We start from the raw sequence: 20,051 nt of genomic DNA on the forward strand, positions 1-20,051 counted from the left end.
GTCATCGATACGTACAGCAGGGTTACACTTACTTACTGCACATACCAAGCTTCTCTAATCTGTATTTGGTGCAATGTAATTGGTTTAGTAATGAACGTACGGGTAAAAAAAAAAAATGGAAGGAGCTGCTAATCTTCTTTGCTATGTCAGGTGTTGAGCAACATTTTGATCAATCAAATGGTAAGGCATGAAAGATTCAAGTAGGTTGAACAATTTAACTATACGTAGTTAAAATGATATAAAAGGTTATTTTGAAAATCTGACGATGACTATGTATCTGATGATGATCAAATTGTCCACATTTCCCCCATTGTATGATGCATCACGTGCTACTCTGGCATCATAGAAACTAGTCGGTCGTTTTCTTTTTAAAATAAACTAATGTTCGTCTTCCTGGATTTCAATACGCTCGTTGGGGGTTCATGTTAGCATTCAGTGGACTCTCCATGAATACCAGTGTTATCCGTCTGTGCCACGTGGTGCTTGGAACTGGTCGCTGGGACCAATGGGGAAAGAATCTTTAATATCCTGTCTCGTTCTCATTGTTTTTTTTTTATCCCCCACCACGTTTAGGAAGGGGGATATTGTGTTTATCTGAGGTCACCTGCCTCTCACCGTCTCATGTCGCTGTTCCCCCCATTTGTTGCCTTGCTCTACCAAGAATAACCCTCACAAATACTTGAAATTGCACAATGAAAGAACAAATGAAACTTGCTTTGAATAGGTTGTTTGGCTGAGCGCATAACTGCACGATGCTTAAATTGTGATGGAAAAATAATAACTTGAAATATTTTGCTTTCTCCGGCAACTCAAATACCGTGCCTTCCCGTGCGTTCCCTCAAGTGGTGAATCTTGACGATGACGTACTCAATTTGCTGATACCATCTGTCATCCCTCAGACCGGCAAGCAGCAGCTTCTTCGCTCTCTGCAGATCTGGATAGAATCACAAGCTGGTCCAACACTTGGAACATGTCTTTCAATCCTGACAAATGTCACACTCTCACTATGTCTCTCCGAAAGGACCGTTCTCATACGAACCTCGACAGTATATATATATATATATATATATATATATATATATATATATATATATATATATATATATATATATATATATATATATATATATATATATATATATATATATATATATATATATATATATATATAAAAAACCCTCCAATCATTGCTTCCTTATTGTGGAGTCAGCTGGGGAAAATATTTGTCCCAAGTCCTTCACGAATATGTTGGCCAGGCCTGACGTTCGACAAGGTGATTTGAGCAGGAATATGTAGTTTGTACAGTGTGCCCGTGATAACTTACTGACTCTGTGAATGACGCGTGACATCTTAATGTCCAACTCGTGCTAACAGACGGGTCACCCAGCATAACGTCTATCTGAGGGATGGCTCACTTTGTGATGGAATGTCCTGCCTGTGAAGCACCGATCTGAAACTTTACAGTCGAGTTGGGAATCAGTTGGGAAGGTCAAAGGTCAATGCGTTTACTCTGCAGCATCCTGTCACACTGAGTACTGTGTGTAATTTGTGCATTCATGGTATAGACTTCCAGACTGGGTGGTAGAAAGGTTAAAGTGTCCAATCTGATTCTGGGAGGTCGGTGGTTTAAACCCTGGCCGAGTCAAACCAAAGACTTTTAAAAATGGTATGTGCTGCTTCCTTGCTCGACGTTCAGCATTTAAAAGGATAAAAGTCACGAATTTAGTTTTGTGGCAATGGTTTGGCCTCTGGTGTTTGGTGTTTGGTTGGTGATGGGTGTACCAGGCCGTGTATTTGGCATTGAAGTCCCATCCGACGGTGATGTTTGCGAGGGAGTTGGGGGTTCTGTAGTTGTGGTGAGTATTTGGTTGGTATCATGGGGGATGTGTTTGGGGGTATTGTTGTATCGTAAAGTACTCCAAGAATGAGGAATCCAATATTCTCCAATGGTTTTATTACCCCGAACATGGGAACGTAACAAGCTTTGCACTGCACACCTCCTGACCTCTCACCCCGAACTCCTTCCTCATCGCACCCTCGAGCGTCCAGTCTATACACAACACCACATATCCCCTTTCTTTAACCACATGCAGACCATATGTCAGTGGACAACAATAATATCAATTAACTAGAAGTTGAAATGTAGTAATTGCCACAGCATGGATTAACCATAAAACAAGTCGTAACAAACATGGCGACAGTTTAAATTCGCTTCCTTTTCTTATTCTCAAAGGACTTTACATTACTTCATCACATAATCTTGAGTCCAGGCTGGAGGTCTGCGAGTTCTGGCATCCCGGCCGACCGGCACATGTTCTGATGCATCTTGCGCTGGTGGTGCGGTGATGTCAGGAAGGAGTGGGAGCTCGGCATCATCTCTTGCATTCCTTTGACAGGAAGATGCTAAATGAAACGCATTCCAGATCCGTCCATCGGACAGTTTGTGCGTGTGAGATCCTCTTTGCTCCACAACTTGGAGAGGCGCTGAAAATTTGGATTGTCCTTTTTTGGAAGACACCAGGTTTCCTCACTCGGACGAAGGACCCACATTCAAGGTGCACATCCTTTGCTCCACGGCGTTTGGCGGTGTGCACCTTTTGCTTGTTCTGCTTCTCTTGTACTTTGAGCGCCATGTCTTTGTGTGACGGTGTGTTGGGCTTTGGCATCTGCAAACCAGATACATGCAGCTTGGTGTGCATCTCTCTCCCATGAAGCAGTTCAGCAGGTGATTGCTGTGTTGTGGCATGTCGAGTTGCCCGGTATGTTTGAAGAAAGTCCGTTGTAAATGTTTTCCGGTCTTTCCCCTCAATGTTAGCAGTGAGCAAGCTTTCCTTTAAGCTTCTTTTGAATTGCTATTTCCCCATTCGCTTGTGGGTAGTACACTTCTGACTTCCTGATGATAATGTCTGTCTTTCAGAAAGGTTTCAAATTCCTGAGATGTGAATTGAGAACGTTTGTCAGATATCAACTTTTTGGGGTTAACTTCTCTGCTAAAGGCAGTTCACAGCAACTTGATCACTCGTGGAAGTGACCTGGGAGGTGAAGGCAATTTCTGGCCATTTGCTGAAGAAATCATTGAGTGATAGCAAAACGACAATCCAGTGACACAGAATCGAAGGGCCCCACAATATCGATTGCCAATTTCCCCCAAGCGGCATCGGGATAAGGAACCGGCTGTGGTGGTGATGCTTGTGTCACAGCTGTGTTGTCATGCACCTGGCAAGTAATGCAAGCCTTGATTGTGGACTCGACGTGCGCGTCCATTCCTGTCCACCATTACAGATCTCTTAACCGTTGCTTTGTCCTCACTTTGCCCTAGTACGTATCATGCACTAATTTGATGAAATGCGGCTGTAACGCCTCCGGGACAAGAACGCAGTGAGTACCTCTCAGTGACAGTGACCGTTCAAGTCCTCTTGTAGTGACAGTTCAGTTTCCAATCTGAAGTGAGGAAGGAGATCAGGATCCAGGCCTTTTGAGGTTTTTGGCCAGCGCTTTGTAAGCAATTCACGCAATTTTGTTTGAATGGGGCATGAAATACAGGCAGTTTTGAATTCTTCAGCTGTCACCGCAGTGAGGGTCGACGTGAGCATGACAACCTCAACATCATCCTACAGACTGGGTTCTGAAGTAGATAGTGGAAGGTGAGACAAGCAATCATCTGTAACGTTTTCAGAGCCAGGCTTGTACTGAATGTCATATAAATGACAGAAGCTGTGCAAACCATCTGGCCACGCACATTCCAGCTCTTCCCAATCCTTTCGTGGAAAGTAGTGAGAGGACTGGTCAGTGCGTAAAGTGAAATGTCCACCCCAGAGATAAGTCCTCCATTTCTCTGTCGCCTACACACATCCAAGTGCTTCCTTTTCCCCCGTGGAATATTTTCTTTCCAATTCAGTCGGTGTTTGGGACGCAAATGCGATAGTTTTCTCCGTTTTGTCAGCATGAATTTGCATCAGGACCGCTCCAAGGCCATAATCGGAGGCTTCAGTTGTCACTTTCGTGTGCAGCTCTGGATCAGAGAGCAAGAGCTGGACTACTGACAATCAGTTCTGTAATGGAATTGAAACTTTGCTGTGCTGTAACTGACCAGGAGATGGGGGACGGTTCCCGCAGTAATTCTCTCGGGTTCAACGACCGATGCATAGTTAGGGATGAACTTCGCATACCATGACGTGAGCCCAAGGAAAGAGCGCAAGCTCTGCACGTCTTTCGGTGGGGTGCTTCTGAAACCACAACATGGGGAGGGTCAGGTGTCAGTCCTGTGTGTGACACTACATGTCCTAAAAATGACAGTTCTATCTGTCTGAAGTGGCATTTTGAAAGGTTCAGTTTCAGTCGAGCTGCATCGATGCACTGTAGCACCGCTCTGAGGTGTTTGTCATGTGCTTCGGGAGTCCCTCCAAAAACGATTGCATCGTCAAGGTAACACCGAGCTCAGAGTTGGTTTTTTAAATGGCAGACAACATCCTCTGAAAACAGCTTGGTGCTGAAGCAAGCCCGGAAGGGATTCGTTTGTAGCGAAACAGTCCCTCATCTCATGTGTTATGAAGGCAGTAAAGATCCCTGCTGTTCTCATGCAACACAACCTGGTGGTACGCACATTGCAGATACAATGTGGAGAAAAGTGTGCCGCCTCTCAGCTCTGCAAACATTTCCTCCGTTTGCGGAAGAGGATATCCGTCAATCACCACCTCTTAATTTGGTTATCTTAAATCCACGCACAGACGAATCGCTCCATTTTTCTTCATCGTTACGACAATTGGTGAAACCCACTCTGATGATTCGATTGGCTCAATTACATCCAGTTCAACGAGCTTTTTCAGTTCCTGTGAAACAGCATCTCTCACAGACAAAGGTAAACGAGATGAATAAATCCTTTTGCACAACCCAGGGTGCCCTCCATGTTGTCACCTGTAACATTTGCGACTGCGGTTTGATTTGCAGTATTTTGGGTGATGGAAGTGATGTGACCATTCTGTAGTTGCATTTCAAGTGCAGCAACCAGGTCTCTGCCCAGAATGGCAGTGCCGCTCGGCACTGTATAAAATTCAGTGCGCGCACAGTAATTCGCGAAAGTCACATCCGCATGCAAGCAACCACGCACAGGTATAGGATTTCTCAGGTAGCTAACCAGGTGTAGTTTTGGCTCAGTCAGTGACACATTATTGAAACGTTGCAGGTAGATGGATTCAGGAAGTATTGACACTGCCGAGCCTGTATTGAACAGTAATTCAATGTCCATCGGCTCTCTCCCCACCAGCAGTAACTTGTACAGTGCACATTATCTTATCAGCATCTCGAGCCCTATTGTCTACACTCAACACATTTACATCAGGGACAGTCACTTCGTCAACCTATTTGGAGCCCTGGCATACTTTAGCAAAGTGTCCTCTCATTTTTGCCGCTGTTTCACTGGGCGTCCTTTGCTGGACATCCATAGGAGTTGGCTGTGTGATTTACAGATCCACATCTATAGCATGTTTTCCTTTGAGCCAGTTGAGATCGCTCATCTGACATCCCTCTCACAGCAAGTCTAAAGGGTCTCATGCTACTCTGCGAATCCTGTGTCTGAACAGGGTGCATGGCCTGTATGTCACTAGCAGTGCCTTGGCCTATGATCTGAGCTTCCGCCATTCCAACAGATCTTTGATTTGGTTTTCGGTGTACAGAAAACAAAGACGATCTGTCTCTCCAATAGGATCCCCATTTATTCGGGTCTATGGAGCCGAGCATCCCCGAGAAACCGTGTTGCGGGTTTTTTGATCGAACGAGCATTTGTGCCAATTCCAAACGACCGAGAGATTTACTCGTGCCACGGTTACAATGATAATATAACGAACCGCATACCAGACCAACGTACTGATAGTGAACCCGGTTTAATAAGTAGTGATATTAATTATATGGGAAGAATAGGGAAGAGAGAAAGTGCATGAATTACAAAGATTCTACAATCGACCTCAATAAAACACAATGTGTTTGTGTATTTGTGTATCTGTCTCCCTTCATCAGGACGATTTAAGTTAGGTTATAAGGGCCAATATTTTAGCACGACTGTGTTCATTGCAGTCTATTTTTCAGGGTAAAAAAAAACAAACTCGAAAACATTTTTCATTAAAGAGTAATTATGTCTCCTCGATCGGAAATGCAAACGGAGACTTGCAACCGGGCATCAACAGCGGTGTACGGAAACTTCAAAAAACTAGAAGGGCACTCAGTAGAGCGCGTACCTCTGTCACGTAATGCCTGATCCACGAGAACATATCGGGCCCTGGAATCCAGTTTTTTAAATATCGTTTTTGGCCCTATCTCTCAATGGTGAAGAATCACATTGAAAATAAAAATAAATCTTGTATCCTGATTCAGATCTTCACCTAAATGGAATCTATTTGTTGTGGTCACACACCCAAACTGTCCACCAACTTTTATCCGAATCCGTCCACAACTTTTTTGAGATATCGTGCGTTATATTAGTTTAACCCTATATCTCTCAATGGTGAAAAATCATTCAAAAAATCCAAGTAGTTGGATTCAGACCCGGATCTTCACTAAAATCTCATCAGTTGGTCCTTGTTACACACCGAACCCGCTCACCAAATTTCATCCGGATCCATCCACAATGTTTTGAGATGACCTTCCCTTGCCCTCGCCCTCCCCTCACGCTGCCTTCCCTTTCCCTCCCGTCACCTCACGCTGCCTTCCCTTTCCCACCCCTCACCTCACGCTGCCTTCCCTTTCCCTCCCCTCACACTGCCTTCCCTTGTGCTTGTCCTCCCCTCACACTGCATTCCCTTGTGTCTGCTCTCCCCTCACACTGCCTTCCCTTGTGCTCGCCCTCCCCTCACACTGCCTTCCCTTGTGCTTGCCCTCCCCTAATACTGCCTTCCCTTGTGCTCTCCCTCCCCTCACACTGCCTTCCCTTGTGTCTGCTCTCCCCTCACACTGCCTTCCCTTGTGCTCGCCCTCCCCTCACACTGCCTTCCCTTGTGCTTGCCCTCCCCTAATACTGCCTTCCCTTGTGCTCTCCCTCCCCTCACACTGCCTTCCCTTGTGCTCGCCCTCCCCTCACACTGCCTTCCCTTGTGTCCGCCCTCCCCTCACACTGCCTTCCTTTGTGCTCGCCCTCCCCTCACACTGCCTTCCCTTGTGCTCGCCCTCCCCTCACACTGCCTTCCCTTGAGCTTGCCCTCCCCTAACACTGCCTTCCCTTGCCCTCCCCTCATGCTGCCTTCCCTTTTTGCACTCTCCTCACGACCCCCTCCTCACTCCATCCTCATTTTACTCTCCCCCTCCCTTAATATTCCCGTCAGTGAAGCGACAGGTTGTCTTTGCAAGTCTTGTCTTCTTCTTGCCTCTGGCAGCTTGGCTGCCAGGTAGCTATCATTTTGTTGGGGCACGGCTATGCCGCTGATGTGGATGTGCCCCGATGCAGTGCAATGGTACTTATTTCACCGACCTCGGAAGGATGACAGGCTGAGTCAACCCCACCTTGTGTTTATTTAGGGGTAAACGGGGCTCAAACTCAGGACCCTGAGATCCCGAGCCAGCCACCCTAACCACTAAGCCAACTCCAGGCTGCAAGTCCAGTAATAAACAAGCAAAAGCAGATCCGATCTCAGGCGATGTTTCACCCGCTATGTTATGGTGTCGTGAAGCTTGGAGGTTGAAATGGGATTGACCGTAAGGTCGTGCAGGAAAACTCGAAATAACAGATTCGGGGAGACAGTTCTATAGGCCAGAGAAGAGGAGGATTAATTGATTAATGGAGGTGTCTGTTAAGTTCGACTTGGGGACGGGAACAATTCATGGATTTTTCTGCAACTTTTCTATTTGATATACACTTCAAAAACGCTGATAATTATCAGCAATTATAATTGCTCATCTTAGCTGAACTGAGACATTTTCCTGCTAGTGCAATTGCCTACTGGTGTACTAACTGCTCGACCATGAACGGAATTCCAATATTTATTGCATTTGTCAGTTGAATATCAATTTATATTTTGTTTCATTTTTTGCTTTTCTCTGTTTTCTGCCAGCGCTCAGTGTGTCGCCGTCGCTATGACGATGGAGATATATCTGATGATGAAATCGAAGGGAAACGGACTTTCAACTTGGAAGCAAGACTAAACAGCGATGCCTATTCTGCAACGTACATCCGATGGATGAAAGGAGACGGTGAGATGGAAAGAGGAATAAATTCGATGGGAACATCTCAGAGTTGGTCAGCGGCGATGAATACATTTTCATTGGTTTATAATTTTTTTTTCTATTTAAAATTTTCTTCTTCTAGTGAAGGCTGGTGCACTCTTCCTGCTTGTTTGTCATTTGCGTTCAGTTTGTTCCTTTTGCTTTGGAATCCTTAATGAATGCCTTTATGATTCCCGAGATCAGATCCATCATATTATTGACATCAGATGGCTGTTCACCTCCTCCTCAGGTCTTTCCCCGATCCATACTCGTGATCTTTTCTACCCTCCCTAACCCCACCCATTCCATTTCACATGATTGTGTTTTCTCCCCTCTCCCTCCATCCACCTTTCCGTCTATTTCTTCCATTGATTTTTCATCGCTAGTTTTCTATTCCCTTTTTTTTTTCAATCCCTTACTTGTTCTGCTTGATCATGTATCCAGCTTGTTCATCCCTGTGTTCCCCTCCTCCCCCCCTCCCTCCCCTCCTTTCACTCTTTCTTCCTCACCCATTCATCTTCCAAGTGTCTCTCTGCGAGGTCCCTCTACCAAGCTGCTGGTGTGTTTCCACACTTTCCATGTTCTGTTCTGTTCTGTTCTAGCTCTTCCATAAGCTTCAACTTTGTCTACAAAGCAAAGTAATGATGAAAAATCTTCTTTCGGACAGCTTCCACCAGATTTGTACGTGCAAATAACACAACGGACATTGAAAAATGTGCTTCGGGTTGTCTTGAAATTGCCTTATAAATACGTTTATTAATTATAAACTTTATACTGACTGTTAATGTGTTAGCTTGTTTGTGTTCTCATCTGAATCTGTGGCTCATAATGTAGGGACCCCAGGTTCAAATCCCAGTTACCACGTGTTTGCCCGTTTTTGACTGATGTGCTTGTAATGCATGTAAAAGAATACTGATATTTACCAACCCAGACAAGATCATTCCAATCGTAGTACTGCACTATAGTCGTCCCACATGATGGGAAGCCTTGTCACCCACACCTTCACAGTGGTCGATATGAAGAGTGTTTTCTTTGTTTCAGGACGAGGTGAATGGCACTCCAGTCATTCTTGTTCTTCTTCTTCCTCCTCTTCTTCCTTTTCTATTTTTCTTCAATTCTGCCATTTGTCGTCTCAGTTATTCCACATCTTTCTTGTCTGAGACTTCCTGTGGCATCTGATGAGTTCTGTCTTGCTGAAGAGACCGGAAATGAGCATGATGCATGTCATGGCCACCTGTTAATCCAAATCCCGAAATCTTTCGTAATACTTGGAGAGGCTGATCTTTAACAGGTGTGAAATGTTGAAGTGGTTGTGGTGGTAGTCCATGCAGCCATTTTTGATTGCATTCCTGAGGCAATCAGGGTGGTATTGTTACGACATTGTGAACTCGCTTGAGTTCGTGGGACCATGTTGAGCGTCTTGGACTGGTTTATAAGTTTGTTATGGTAACTGTGATTGATGGACTACCTTGTGATATACGGTATGATGTATTACAGTACTATCTAAGGTACCCGGCGTTGCCAGGCAGTGCCGGCTACCTTGTCCCATTCCTTCCCCTCCTTCTCACGAAGGTACCGGCGTTGCCCGGGATCAAACATACATCTATTGGACGACCACAATTAAGAACATATTTCGAGACAAACATTTTATTTATCAAGCTGCAAAATAATGAACAGAAATATCAACAGAATTGAACATATTATTGTAATGCTTTTGGGGAGACAATATTGAATGTTATTCCATCAAGGGCCAGAACATGTACAAAGATCAAAATTGTTTGTTCTAAAAAAAATTTGCAGGGTGAATATATGGAAAAGTTAGCTGAGGTGGTAACCGTTTTTCTTTCTACAAACTCTTCTTTCACTCTTGAGAGTTATCTTAGATGAGCAGTAACAGTAGATGATAAATGGAGTTTCTGCGATGCCCATTCAAATGAATGGGGGAAAAGGGAAAAACTTTCTGATCCAAGCCCCAAAAGCTCAAAATCGGAGACTCATTTTCTCCCCACCTATCCCCTTCCCTCCCATACAAGCAAATGTAAAATTGAGACTGAAAGATTGAGACTTACTGATTAAAGCACTTATTCCCTTTCATATTTTCATTCCACTCAGAGCGAACCAATGAATATTTAACCTCCGCCATCGAAGATGGATGGAGGTTACTGTTTTCACCCCTTTCTGTTTGTTTGTTTGTTTGTTTGTTTGCGAACAGTATTACGGAAAAACTCCTCGACGAATTTCGACGAAACTTGGTGGGGGGGGGGTAAGGTCGGGTCCAAGGATCATGCCATTGGATTTTGGACTTGATCCAAAATCCAATATGGCCGCTATGGCGGCCAATTTGAAAAAATATTTGAATTTTTTTTTTTTTGCATTTCTACATGTTTTAAGTGATTTCCAACCTCCCCCCCCCCAAAAAAAAAAATTGTTAGAGAAAAAAAAATTTGCAAATTTTTTTCAACAAAATTTCGATTTTTTTTTTGCATTTCTACATGTTATAAGTGATTTCCAACAAAAAAAAAACATGCCAAAATTATAATTGCGGCTGATTTTGGAACTTCAGGTGGATATACCCACGTAAAATCAATTTCTGAGTCAAGGAATCTAGACTAGTTATGACGAATGAATTGAGTAAGTAAAGGGGAAAGTTGCAAACTATAACTCTGTGAGCACTGTTGACGTCAAATTGAATGAATAGGATATCAGGTTCACTTGAGTGACCTCGCAGTATTGGCGGCGGAGGTTTTACACTCTCCCGAGTGCTCCCCCTCTAGTTGTCCATGTTCTACATTTGGGAATAACTTAATTTTCTTATAACATTCATTTCCATCGAGTATATTCACAAAGAATAACTTGGAACTTGGTTCTTGGTATAAGTGTCTTTGTTGAGCAGAAACGAAATGATAAACTTCTCTTAATGCTCTTATTTGATCACCTCCTGAGCCACATATCATTTTGAGATTGGAGTAAATTGTTTTTCCATTGTTCAATTGGGAACCATCAAAGTTTTCAGTCCATTCAAGGATATTAATTTTTTTCTTTACTACCTCCAACTTATTTGTAATTAAATTTATCCGCTTATTTGTTTTATCTACTTTTACCCCGTTTATTTCTTCAATAAGACTTATTTGATATTTCTCACATTTTTATGTTTCCCATTTAAATAGCAAGGCTGATTACATCTCCACTCTTTGGTTTGGTTATTGCTTGGTTCTATCATTTATAAGTCAGTAAAAAGACGGCGGAAGCCTGTTAAAATTCCCAACCCAATATCTTAACACTTATACTTATAACCATAAGAGAGACGATTGATTTCATTCTCTAAAATATATGTTTTATCATCAGAAGCTCCGAATGCTTTCTTATTTATATCTTCTATATAATTGATGTTTATAACTTCTTATTGTATTCATTTTTCTGTACTCTTCCTTCTTTGAGGTTAAACAGTTGTAATAATGTTTAAAGTTTATTGTTTCCTTGATTATATTTTTCTTTATTCCCTTTAGCTTCTTATCACACCTTTCAATGTTATTATTATCAATATATGTGAAAGCATAAGACTTTGATCTGAATCCTATAAATTCACTCATGACTTTCCCACCCAATTCATCTTTAAACTTACCAATAACCTTTTTATTCTTTGATGAAAACAACACATCACCTGACTTATAATTACTTGTATCATATATATCAATATTATCATTCATATCCTCATATACATCACTTGTCTTAATTTCTAATATAAAACTATCTGTATCCATATATAACAATGACACATTATCCTTATACTCTGATTTTAAATTATTAAAGTAATAGTCATACATTAATGACTTTGACGAGTCAAGAATTGATGTTCCTACATAAATAGGTTTATCCATATCAATACTCTCTTTTTTCAAATGAATAGCACAAACGTTCTCTGAAAACACCTCCGCTCGCTCAAAACTGGGTCTATTAATTAACTTTGAAGCCTGTTTTCAAGATGTTGTAACTCTTATGTTTTGTCGATTCCTAACATTTTCCATAGTCTATCCAAATACACCATTATTCATTAATTTATAAAAGTCCTTCTCAAAATCTGTTTTTGCTTCTGTTCTCCTTTTTTTGTATTAAAATCAATATACTTCTTTAACCAATGACTTTTATTTGTTTAAATTTCAAAATCGTATGAATTTTCCAAACTCTCTACCCAGCAGATAAATATTGTCTCAAGTTCCTTTGATGAAAAACATAACTTTCTTTATCATTTAATGTTGTAAGTAATTTTTCTGTAGATTTACCTTTTATATTAAATGACTGTTGGTAATCACTTAACCATTCTTTTCTTGTTGTTTTCTTTATCAGGGGCAGAAGGAAGGTCTTTATGTTTGTTATGAAGTTCTTCTGGATATTTTAAATCAACCTCAAAATAATATCCAACTTCAGCTTCATCCAATTCTTTTTGAGAGGAGACAACAATGTCTTGTAAAACTTTTTCATAATGTTTTTCTTTAACTCATTTAAGTTTTCCATCAGGTAAAGATTGAGACATAGCCCACCCATACAAATTGTTTGCATCATAATACATCAGGTAAGAGTTGTCTTCATTCTTATTATAATCAGGAAGATATTTGTTATTTGCTTTTGCATATCTCTTGAAACATACTTGAGATATTCCTCCTCTTTTAGCCTTCTCTATCATTAAAAGCATATCTATATCACTGATTAATTCCAAATTCTGTTTTGTCATTTTTGACATCGCACTCCAAGCCAAACCTGGGGCTGTGTCATCGTGAGCGGGGTTTAATCCATAAGAATTTTTATCATGACAGACTGTTCTAAAAGTTTCAAATACATCAGATTTAAGATACAAATCATGATATTCTCCAAGATTCTATATATTAAACTTCTCCCAAACCTTTTTAGCTTGTGTATAATCTCTATTGGAAATATGAGTTTTATTCAACTTGCTCTAGAAACTTTCCCTTGAAGGAAGTTGTGTTTCTTTAAACTTCTCAAATGAATCCATGTCGTCATACAGATATATTCCCTTTTGTGATAAGAGATCAATCTCTTCTTGATTTGAGAAATGTGATTTTAGATTCGGTAAGTTTTTTTTTTTTATATTTGATGCTAAGTTATATAATGGACTTGCCATAAACTTGAATGTGTCAAGAAATCTGATCTGGGTTATGTGGGATGTATGAATTGTTTTTGTGAATGAGATGTATTTTTGATCTGTGTTTGGAATGGCAGAAATATCTCCAGATGTCTTTGAAAGTTAATTTATAAATAGATGTGTGTCATAGTGAGCGTTGTTGTAAAGAAAGACAGGAATAAAGTTTGGGGGCTTGTAATTAAGATGATAACGGGAATGAGCTGGACCTCTATATTTTCCAGTGAGATGACAATGATCTTGAACTTTGACCTCTCCCTCAATTTTCTCCTCACAAATATGACAGATACTGTTCTTTCTATATTCCTTTTTCTCTCCCTTTGTTAATGACATTGGTTTATAGGTTTTAACCATTATTTCTCTTAGTCTTATACAGTCTTTTTCCAATCATCTTACAAACTCCTCTGAGGCATCTTCTCCTCGACAAAGTTCTAACTTGTATTCATCACCAACAGATGATTTGATATAATAACAAAAACCACAAGGAGTATGTTTTTGATATTTATTTGTGTATGATTTATTTGGATTTGGAAAAACAGTGTCTATCTTTTCAAGGATACTTTCAAAATCAGCATATATCACAAACGGACGTTTTATCGATTTGTTTAAATCTTTGAATGATATGTTTGAGCCTGCTTTTGGTAAATTGATTAAGGTTGATTTATGAGTACTACAATATTTCGAATGTTGTTTTAATCGTTCTTTTGTATGAAAGTAGTTGAGACATCTCTTACATTAATTACAAGGATACGTTTTACATTTTCTCTTGTATAGTTGTGATTTGGTTAATCTTGATAAATTTTTTATGAAAGCATCATGTGATTTTTCCTTTGAAGTAATGTAGAGAAGGTCAATGTGTGTTTCATCATTTTTAGCGTTGTTTGAAATTTTTAATATCTGAACTTTGTTTGGATCCATTAATCCATATACATTAACAGATAGATTATTCATTTTCTCAAATTTAGGAATATCAATGAAATTGGAAACTTTATATCTTTATCATTTAATGTATTCTCGTATTTCTTATAATGTTCAACCCTTTCAGGCTTTCATTGTGGAGGATGTAAGTGAGCAAGAACAGACCACAGAAAACATTTATTATCTTTGTTCTGAATATTCAAACCGCTTTCGTAAGTTTTATCTCTTTTGGTAAATCAATATAAGAAGAAGCTTGAAGAGGATCTGATGTTAAGATGTGTATATCTAAAAAGATTCTTTTTGTAATAGCAAATCCACTACCTACTACAGTGTTATCAACATGTTGTTCTTGTCTCTGGAGTTCATCGTAAACATCACATCTTACAAAATCTTGAAATGATGAGAAAACGTGAGGGTTTGTCCTCATATAGGGAGTAGTTTCATCACCTTCTCTTGCCATATTCAATTTTACTCCCATATAAAACTTAAAAGTTTTCATTTCACTTAATGTGTTTTTAATTATCGTTTCAACACTTTGTTTAACCATATCAATAGCTTCAATGAAGATGATCCAGGGTCTTGAAAGCGAAACAATCTTATTTTTATCTGCCCTTTAAATGCCCCATCAGTGTTTTCAATGGAGAATTTAGTGGCACCTTCCCTTTCTTCATTCTTCTTGTGTTTGTGTGATTGAAGGTGTTTATTATAATATTTTTAAAGAATATCATCATCACATCTATCACAATGTTTTGTTTCTTGGTCAAGTGGAGATATTTGTCTGAGACGATGAATGTATGTTTGTTGGTTTGAAGGTGTTTTTTTATAACATTTATATTCGTGATTACAAACATCGCAGTACAGTCAACCCCCGCTTCATCGCGGTTCACCTATCGCGCCCCCGGTTCATCGCGGGTTTTCCCTTGGAACATAACTAATTTTTTCTGCGGATTCCCCCGGTACATCGCGGTAATAATATGTAAAATATAAATTATTTAAGCAATAAATTATAACACGTGGTGCTCGACCAGTCACACAACGCACGAGACAAAGTTTCACTTGTGAACTTCGAATATTTTCTACGTTTTTTCTCCAAGCCCCACGATGCCGCCCAAACGCCCTGCACCTTCTAAAGCTTCTGGCAAGGAACCGCAGCGCCAGAGGAAGGTCCTAGGATGCTCCAGGAGAAGGTTAAGGTAAAGGTGCTCGATATATGCTTCGGGAAGGAAAAAGGTTTGCCGCCGTTGGACGAGCACTGCTCATACCCAGCACCTCAAAACCGACCAGACCAGACGAGTCGATCTCCGACACCTCAAACCCAATCACTGCCAAACCGACCAGACCAGACTAGTCGATCTCCGGCACCTCAATCCCAATCACTGCCAAACCGACCAGACCAGACTAGTCGATCTCAGGCACCTCAAACCCAATCACTCCCAAACCAACCAGACCAGAACAGACGAGTCGATTTTTTGGGGAGGCGTCCATTCATCGCGGATTTTCACTTAGCGCGGGGAGGTTTGGAACATAACCCCCCGCGAGAAACGGGGGATTACTGTACATAGTTTTCACCATATTTATGTAACAAAACTTTGCTTAAAATAAAATTTTCTTGATGAAAATTCAATTTAATTTAAAGGTGAATCTGTGCTTAAAACCATTTTATCCTCAAAACATTTTCATTTCATGACTACAATGTATCAAGACACAAAAGACAAGTTTCAATCAACCTCTTCATTTGTAAAAGGTACTGAGAAATATGTCGAGGATGTAAAATTGAATAAAGATAAATATAACAACTTTTGGGATACAAACAATTATGGTGAATAATATGAGTTCTTCAATTTCCTTTAGTGGAAGGGCTTTTAGTATATCTGGAAGAACATCAATTAACGTAGCTCTTAACAAAAGTTTCTCCTTTCCTTCTGGCAATTTCTTCAAAACTGGAAAAAGCAATGAAACAAAAAAAGTATCCAAAAAAAAACCTCATGGATGAAGCTTTAGAAAGAAGAGATAAGACCATTTGTAATATGCAAGGAGAAATTTGTATTTTTTTCAACAACCCTAAAGATGTAAATCCTGATGAAATAAAGGATGTTAATATATCAGGTGAAATGACATTTCGTTCAATAGTAGTTGAGGACCTTTTTAAAATTACCTTTAATATAAAAAATGTGGTAGTTGAATCTGTTAATGAAAAAAGGATATAGATATCGATGGTAATGTTTTTTTCTACTAATTAAATATGAGTCATTATTCAACTGAAGATTTTGAAGATTATGAGAGTGAGGATAGTATCTCTGTTGGAACAGAAGACAGTTATGATAGCGAGAGTTTGTGTTCAAACAATAGTTATGAAAGTAGTTTTATAGATGATTGTGAAAGCACCAATGAAAGTACCGAAGATGAATTTTATTTGAAGTAAAGTTTTACTTTATAAATATGAATAGTTTTCTAGATTTTGAGCATCTTGAATTTCCTGATTCTCCACATGACAAATTTGAGAATTGTCCTGCGTGTGAAAGACGGGGATTAAACACAGAGTCAAAAGCCTATAAACAATGTATATTCTGTGATTATCTTCTAATTAATGATAATAAAAAATACAAGTCTGAAGACGACAATGATTCACGAGCGGTATTTGACGATGTCGATTGTTTCAGAAGTCAAGGATGAGACAATGTGATAATTTTTGACCAAGTTATAAAAATGATCAACATGATGTGGTGCGGGTGACAGGTTATTAGCTTCAAAATGTCGAAAACCCAGTTTCGTTCAACAACTTTCAAAATTTGACCTTTGCATAACCTTTAAAGGTCACAAAAAATGTTGTGGACATTAAAATAAGGAAACAGGATATGTGCTATGGCTTATTGGAGTTAGTTCCTTGAAGAAGGCCGAAAGCCCGGTTTGATTCCCACAACTTTGAAAATTTGACCTTTGTAGCCTTTAAAGGTCAAAGGTCAAGGATTATGACCTTTGGTGCCAAACTTCCTATGGAACATTCCAGGAACAATATAATGCCATATAGGCTATATGGCATTTCGCACTCCTCGGATTATCTATACTTTGATGAAATTAGCGTAAAAACAAACTTGAAGGGGGTGCCACGGGCAAGGTGTTTGAGATAGAGAAAAATGGTTTCAAGACTTTAGGTGGGTAATGACCTCAAGATTATGCATAAAAAATATTGTCATCCGAGCTCTCAGAGTTTGTGCGGTCGTATGATTTTTATGTTTTTTTTTTGACCTTGTGACCTTGACCATGGGACGAAAATGAAAAATCGGACAACGACAAGTTTTAGATAATTCATTTTGCGATTCAAATACTGAAGAACCCATTCCATTCAGTCAATTCACTTGGAGAAGATAGATTTTTAATCCGACTACCCCCTAAAAATGGCTATTTTTGGGGTGTGGCTCTGCCCACAATGGGCGTAGCACGCCCTCATCCAGGAAAACACAACTAGACATTGATATCGGCCACATAACCAAGTTTCATCAAGATCGGATCAAAGTCCACGGAGTTATGCTCTGGACAGATAGACACTGACAGACAGACAGACACACAGACATAACGAATATAGTGGTCACTCTGGCTGGCGCTCGTGAACCAATGATTATATCTCAGGGAGGATGAGCGTTTTTGCAGACGAGTCATGGAAGTTATTTTGTTTGCTTGTGCATTTGCAGAGTTCACATACACGTACGTGCAGCGAGATGGTTTGCGCACACCACTTGTGTTCAAGGAGAAGGAAGGGCTGCAGCTGACGTGAGTAAAATGAGTACCTTGACAATCACATGTGCTTCAGCTGAGGTGTTGCATCGAAATCTGATGCCTGAGGTCTCAAGTCGAGTCTCTGTTCAAGTTACTAAAATAGTGAACGAAACTTATAGAAGGCTCTGATGCAAATTCAAATAATTATCTCTGTTTAAGTCTTCTAAATTGTGTACATTGCCTGGCCACTATGAAGATGGTTACATGATCTTACTAGATCTTTAATTTCCAGTTTTAGCAGCTATCAGATATGTAAAGTACGTTGATCATGAGATTGACGTGGATTCCCATGATAGCTCAGTGGTAGCTTGCTTACCTTTGAGTGGTGTAGTTTGGATATGATTCCTGTCCTGACTATAATTTGTCATCCTGATTCTTTGCAGGCAGGTTGTTGCACCAATGAGCACGCTGTCCTTTTGAGCAGATGTTTATGGTCAGCTGTCCTGTCTGATAGCATTTGCTGGTGGATGTTAAAGATTCTATGGTGTCTTTATATAAGATTGGTCCATCGTGTGCCAGTACCCTGGCCAAATTCAAAATTATTGCATGAATATATGGGGCACTGCATCAGCAGTTCATCAGTGCTTGAACAATAATGCAATCAGCAGACCAAATTGGTGATCGAATCCCAGTCACAGGGCTGTTCAAGCTCAGTGAAGTTGCGTGGGGAGCGTTGATGGACAGCAATCTTCAAGTCATGCCACAGATTTTCGATTGGATTCAGGTCAGGGCTCTGACAGGGCCACTCAAGGACATTTATCTTTTTCTTCCTTAGCGACTGCAGTGTAGCTTTGGCTGGGTGCTTCGGGTTGTTGTCATGCTGAAAGGTGAACTTCTGTCCAAATTTCAGCTTTCTTGAAGAGGGTACAGCAGGTTTTCCTCTGGGATTTTTCTGTATTTTGCTCCATCCATTTTCCCTTCTATCCTGACAAGTGCCCCATTCCCTGCTGATGAGAAACATCCCCATAACATGATGCTGCCACCACCAGCTTTCACAGTAGGGATGTTGTTCTTTGGGTGATGTGGTGGGTTTGTGCCAAAAGAAATGTTTTGCATTTAGGCCAAAAAGTTCCATTTTGGTTTCGTCAGACCACAAAACGTTTTGTCACCTGGCTTCAGAATCTCCGGAGTGGTTTTGCATCCCTCAAATGGAACTCAAAGTGGGATTTTTGAGTAATGGCTTCCTTCTCGCCACCCTACCATACAGGCCAGACTTGTGGAATGCTTGGGATATTGTTGTCACCTACACACAGTGACCATTCCTTGCCATAAAGTCATGTAGTTCTTTCAAAAATTGTCATTGGCCTCTTGGTGGCCTCTGTGATCAGTCTCCTCCTTGCTTGGTCATCCAGTTTGGAGGGACGGCCTGATCTAGGCCGGGCCTTGATGGTACCGTACACCTTCCACTTCTTCATGATTGATTGTCTTGACTGTGCTCCAAGGGATATTCAAAGCCTTTGAAATATTTTTGTACCCATCCCCTGATCTGTGCCTTTCCACAACTTTATCCCAGAGGTTTTTTTGAATGCTCCTTGGGGCTCATGATTGAGTCTTTGCTGTGAAATTCACCACTCAGCAGTGGAAACTGACAGGAACACCTGATTTTATTCTGAAAAAAATCAGAATCACTACAATTTAACACAGGTGGAGGCCAATTAACTTGGTGTGTGATTTTGAAGGTGATTGGTTACACCTGAGCTAATTTACTATTGTTATTATAAGGGGTTGGTGGGGGGGGGGGTGGTGGATACCTACCCAACCAAGATATTCTAGTTTTGTATTTCTCATTAATTTTCTGAAAATTGTAGAATTTGTTTTTCACTTGGAAGTTGTGGGTTACGACGTGTAAATAAAGATGGAAAAAGTCTCATTTAATGTAATTTAATTACAGGCTATAAGGCAACAAAAGATAAAAAAAAAATTGAAAGAGGGTGAACACTTTCTATAGGCACTGTACACATCATGAAATGTTCCTTGAAATTACAGCAGAAATAGATTGTGGTTTATGAATGATATG

At 40.4% G+C, this 20,051-nt stretch overlaps 1 protein-coding gene across 1 annotated transcript in view; it reads left to right on the top strand.

The window, feature by feature from the left end:
• Window positions 1-20,051, top strand: part of LOC147025708 (uncharacterized) — a 110,157-nt gene that overhangs the window by 10,901 nt on the left and 79,205 nt on the right. Inside the window, exons 2-3 of the mRNA XM_085880342.1 lie at window positions 8,037-8,175; window positions 17,950-18,028. Of these exons, the coding sequence (XP_085736468.1) occupies window positions 8,037-8,175; window positions 17,950-18,028 (218 nt within the window). The remainder of the gene's footprint in view (window positions 1-8,036; window positions 8,176-17,949; window positions 18,029-20,051) is intronic.

The sequence above is a fragment of the Eptatretus burgeri genome, chromosome 5 (assembly GCF_056783735.1).
Source record: "Eptatretus burgeri isolate ZD-2024b chromosome 5, Ebu_testis_v1, whole genome shotgun sequence".
Classification (NCBI taxonomy): Eukaryota; Metazoa; Chordata; class Myxini; order Myxiniformes; family Myxinidae; genus Eptatretus; species Eptatretus burgeri.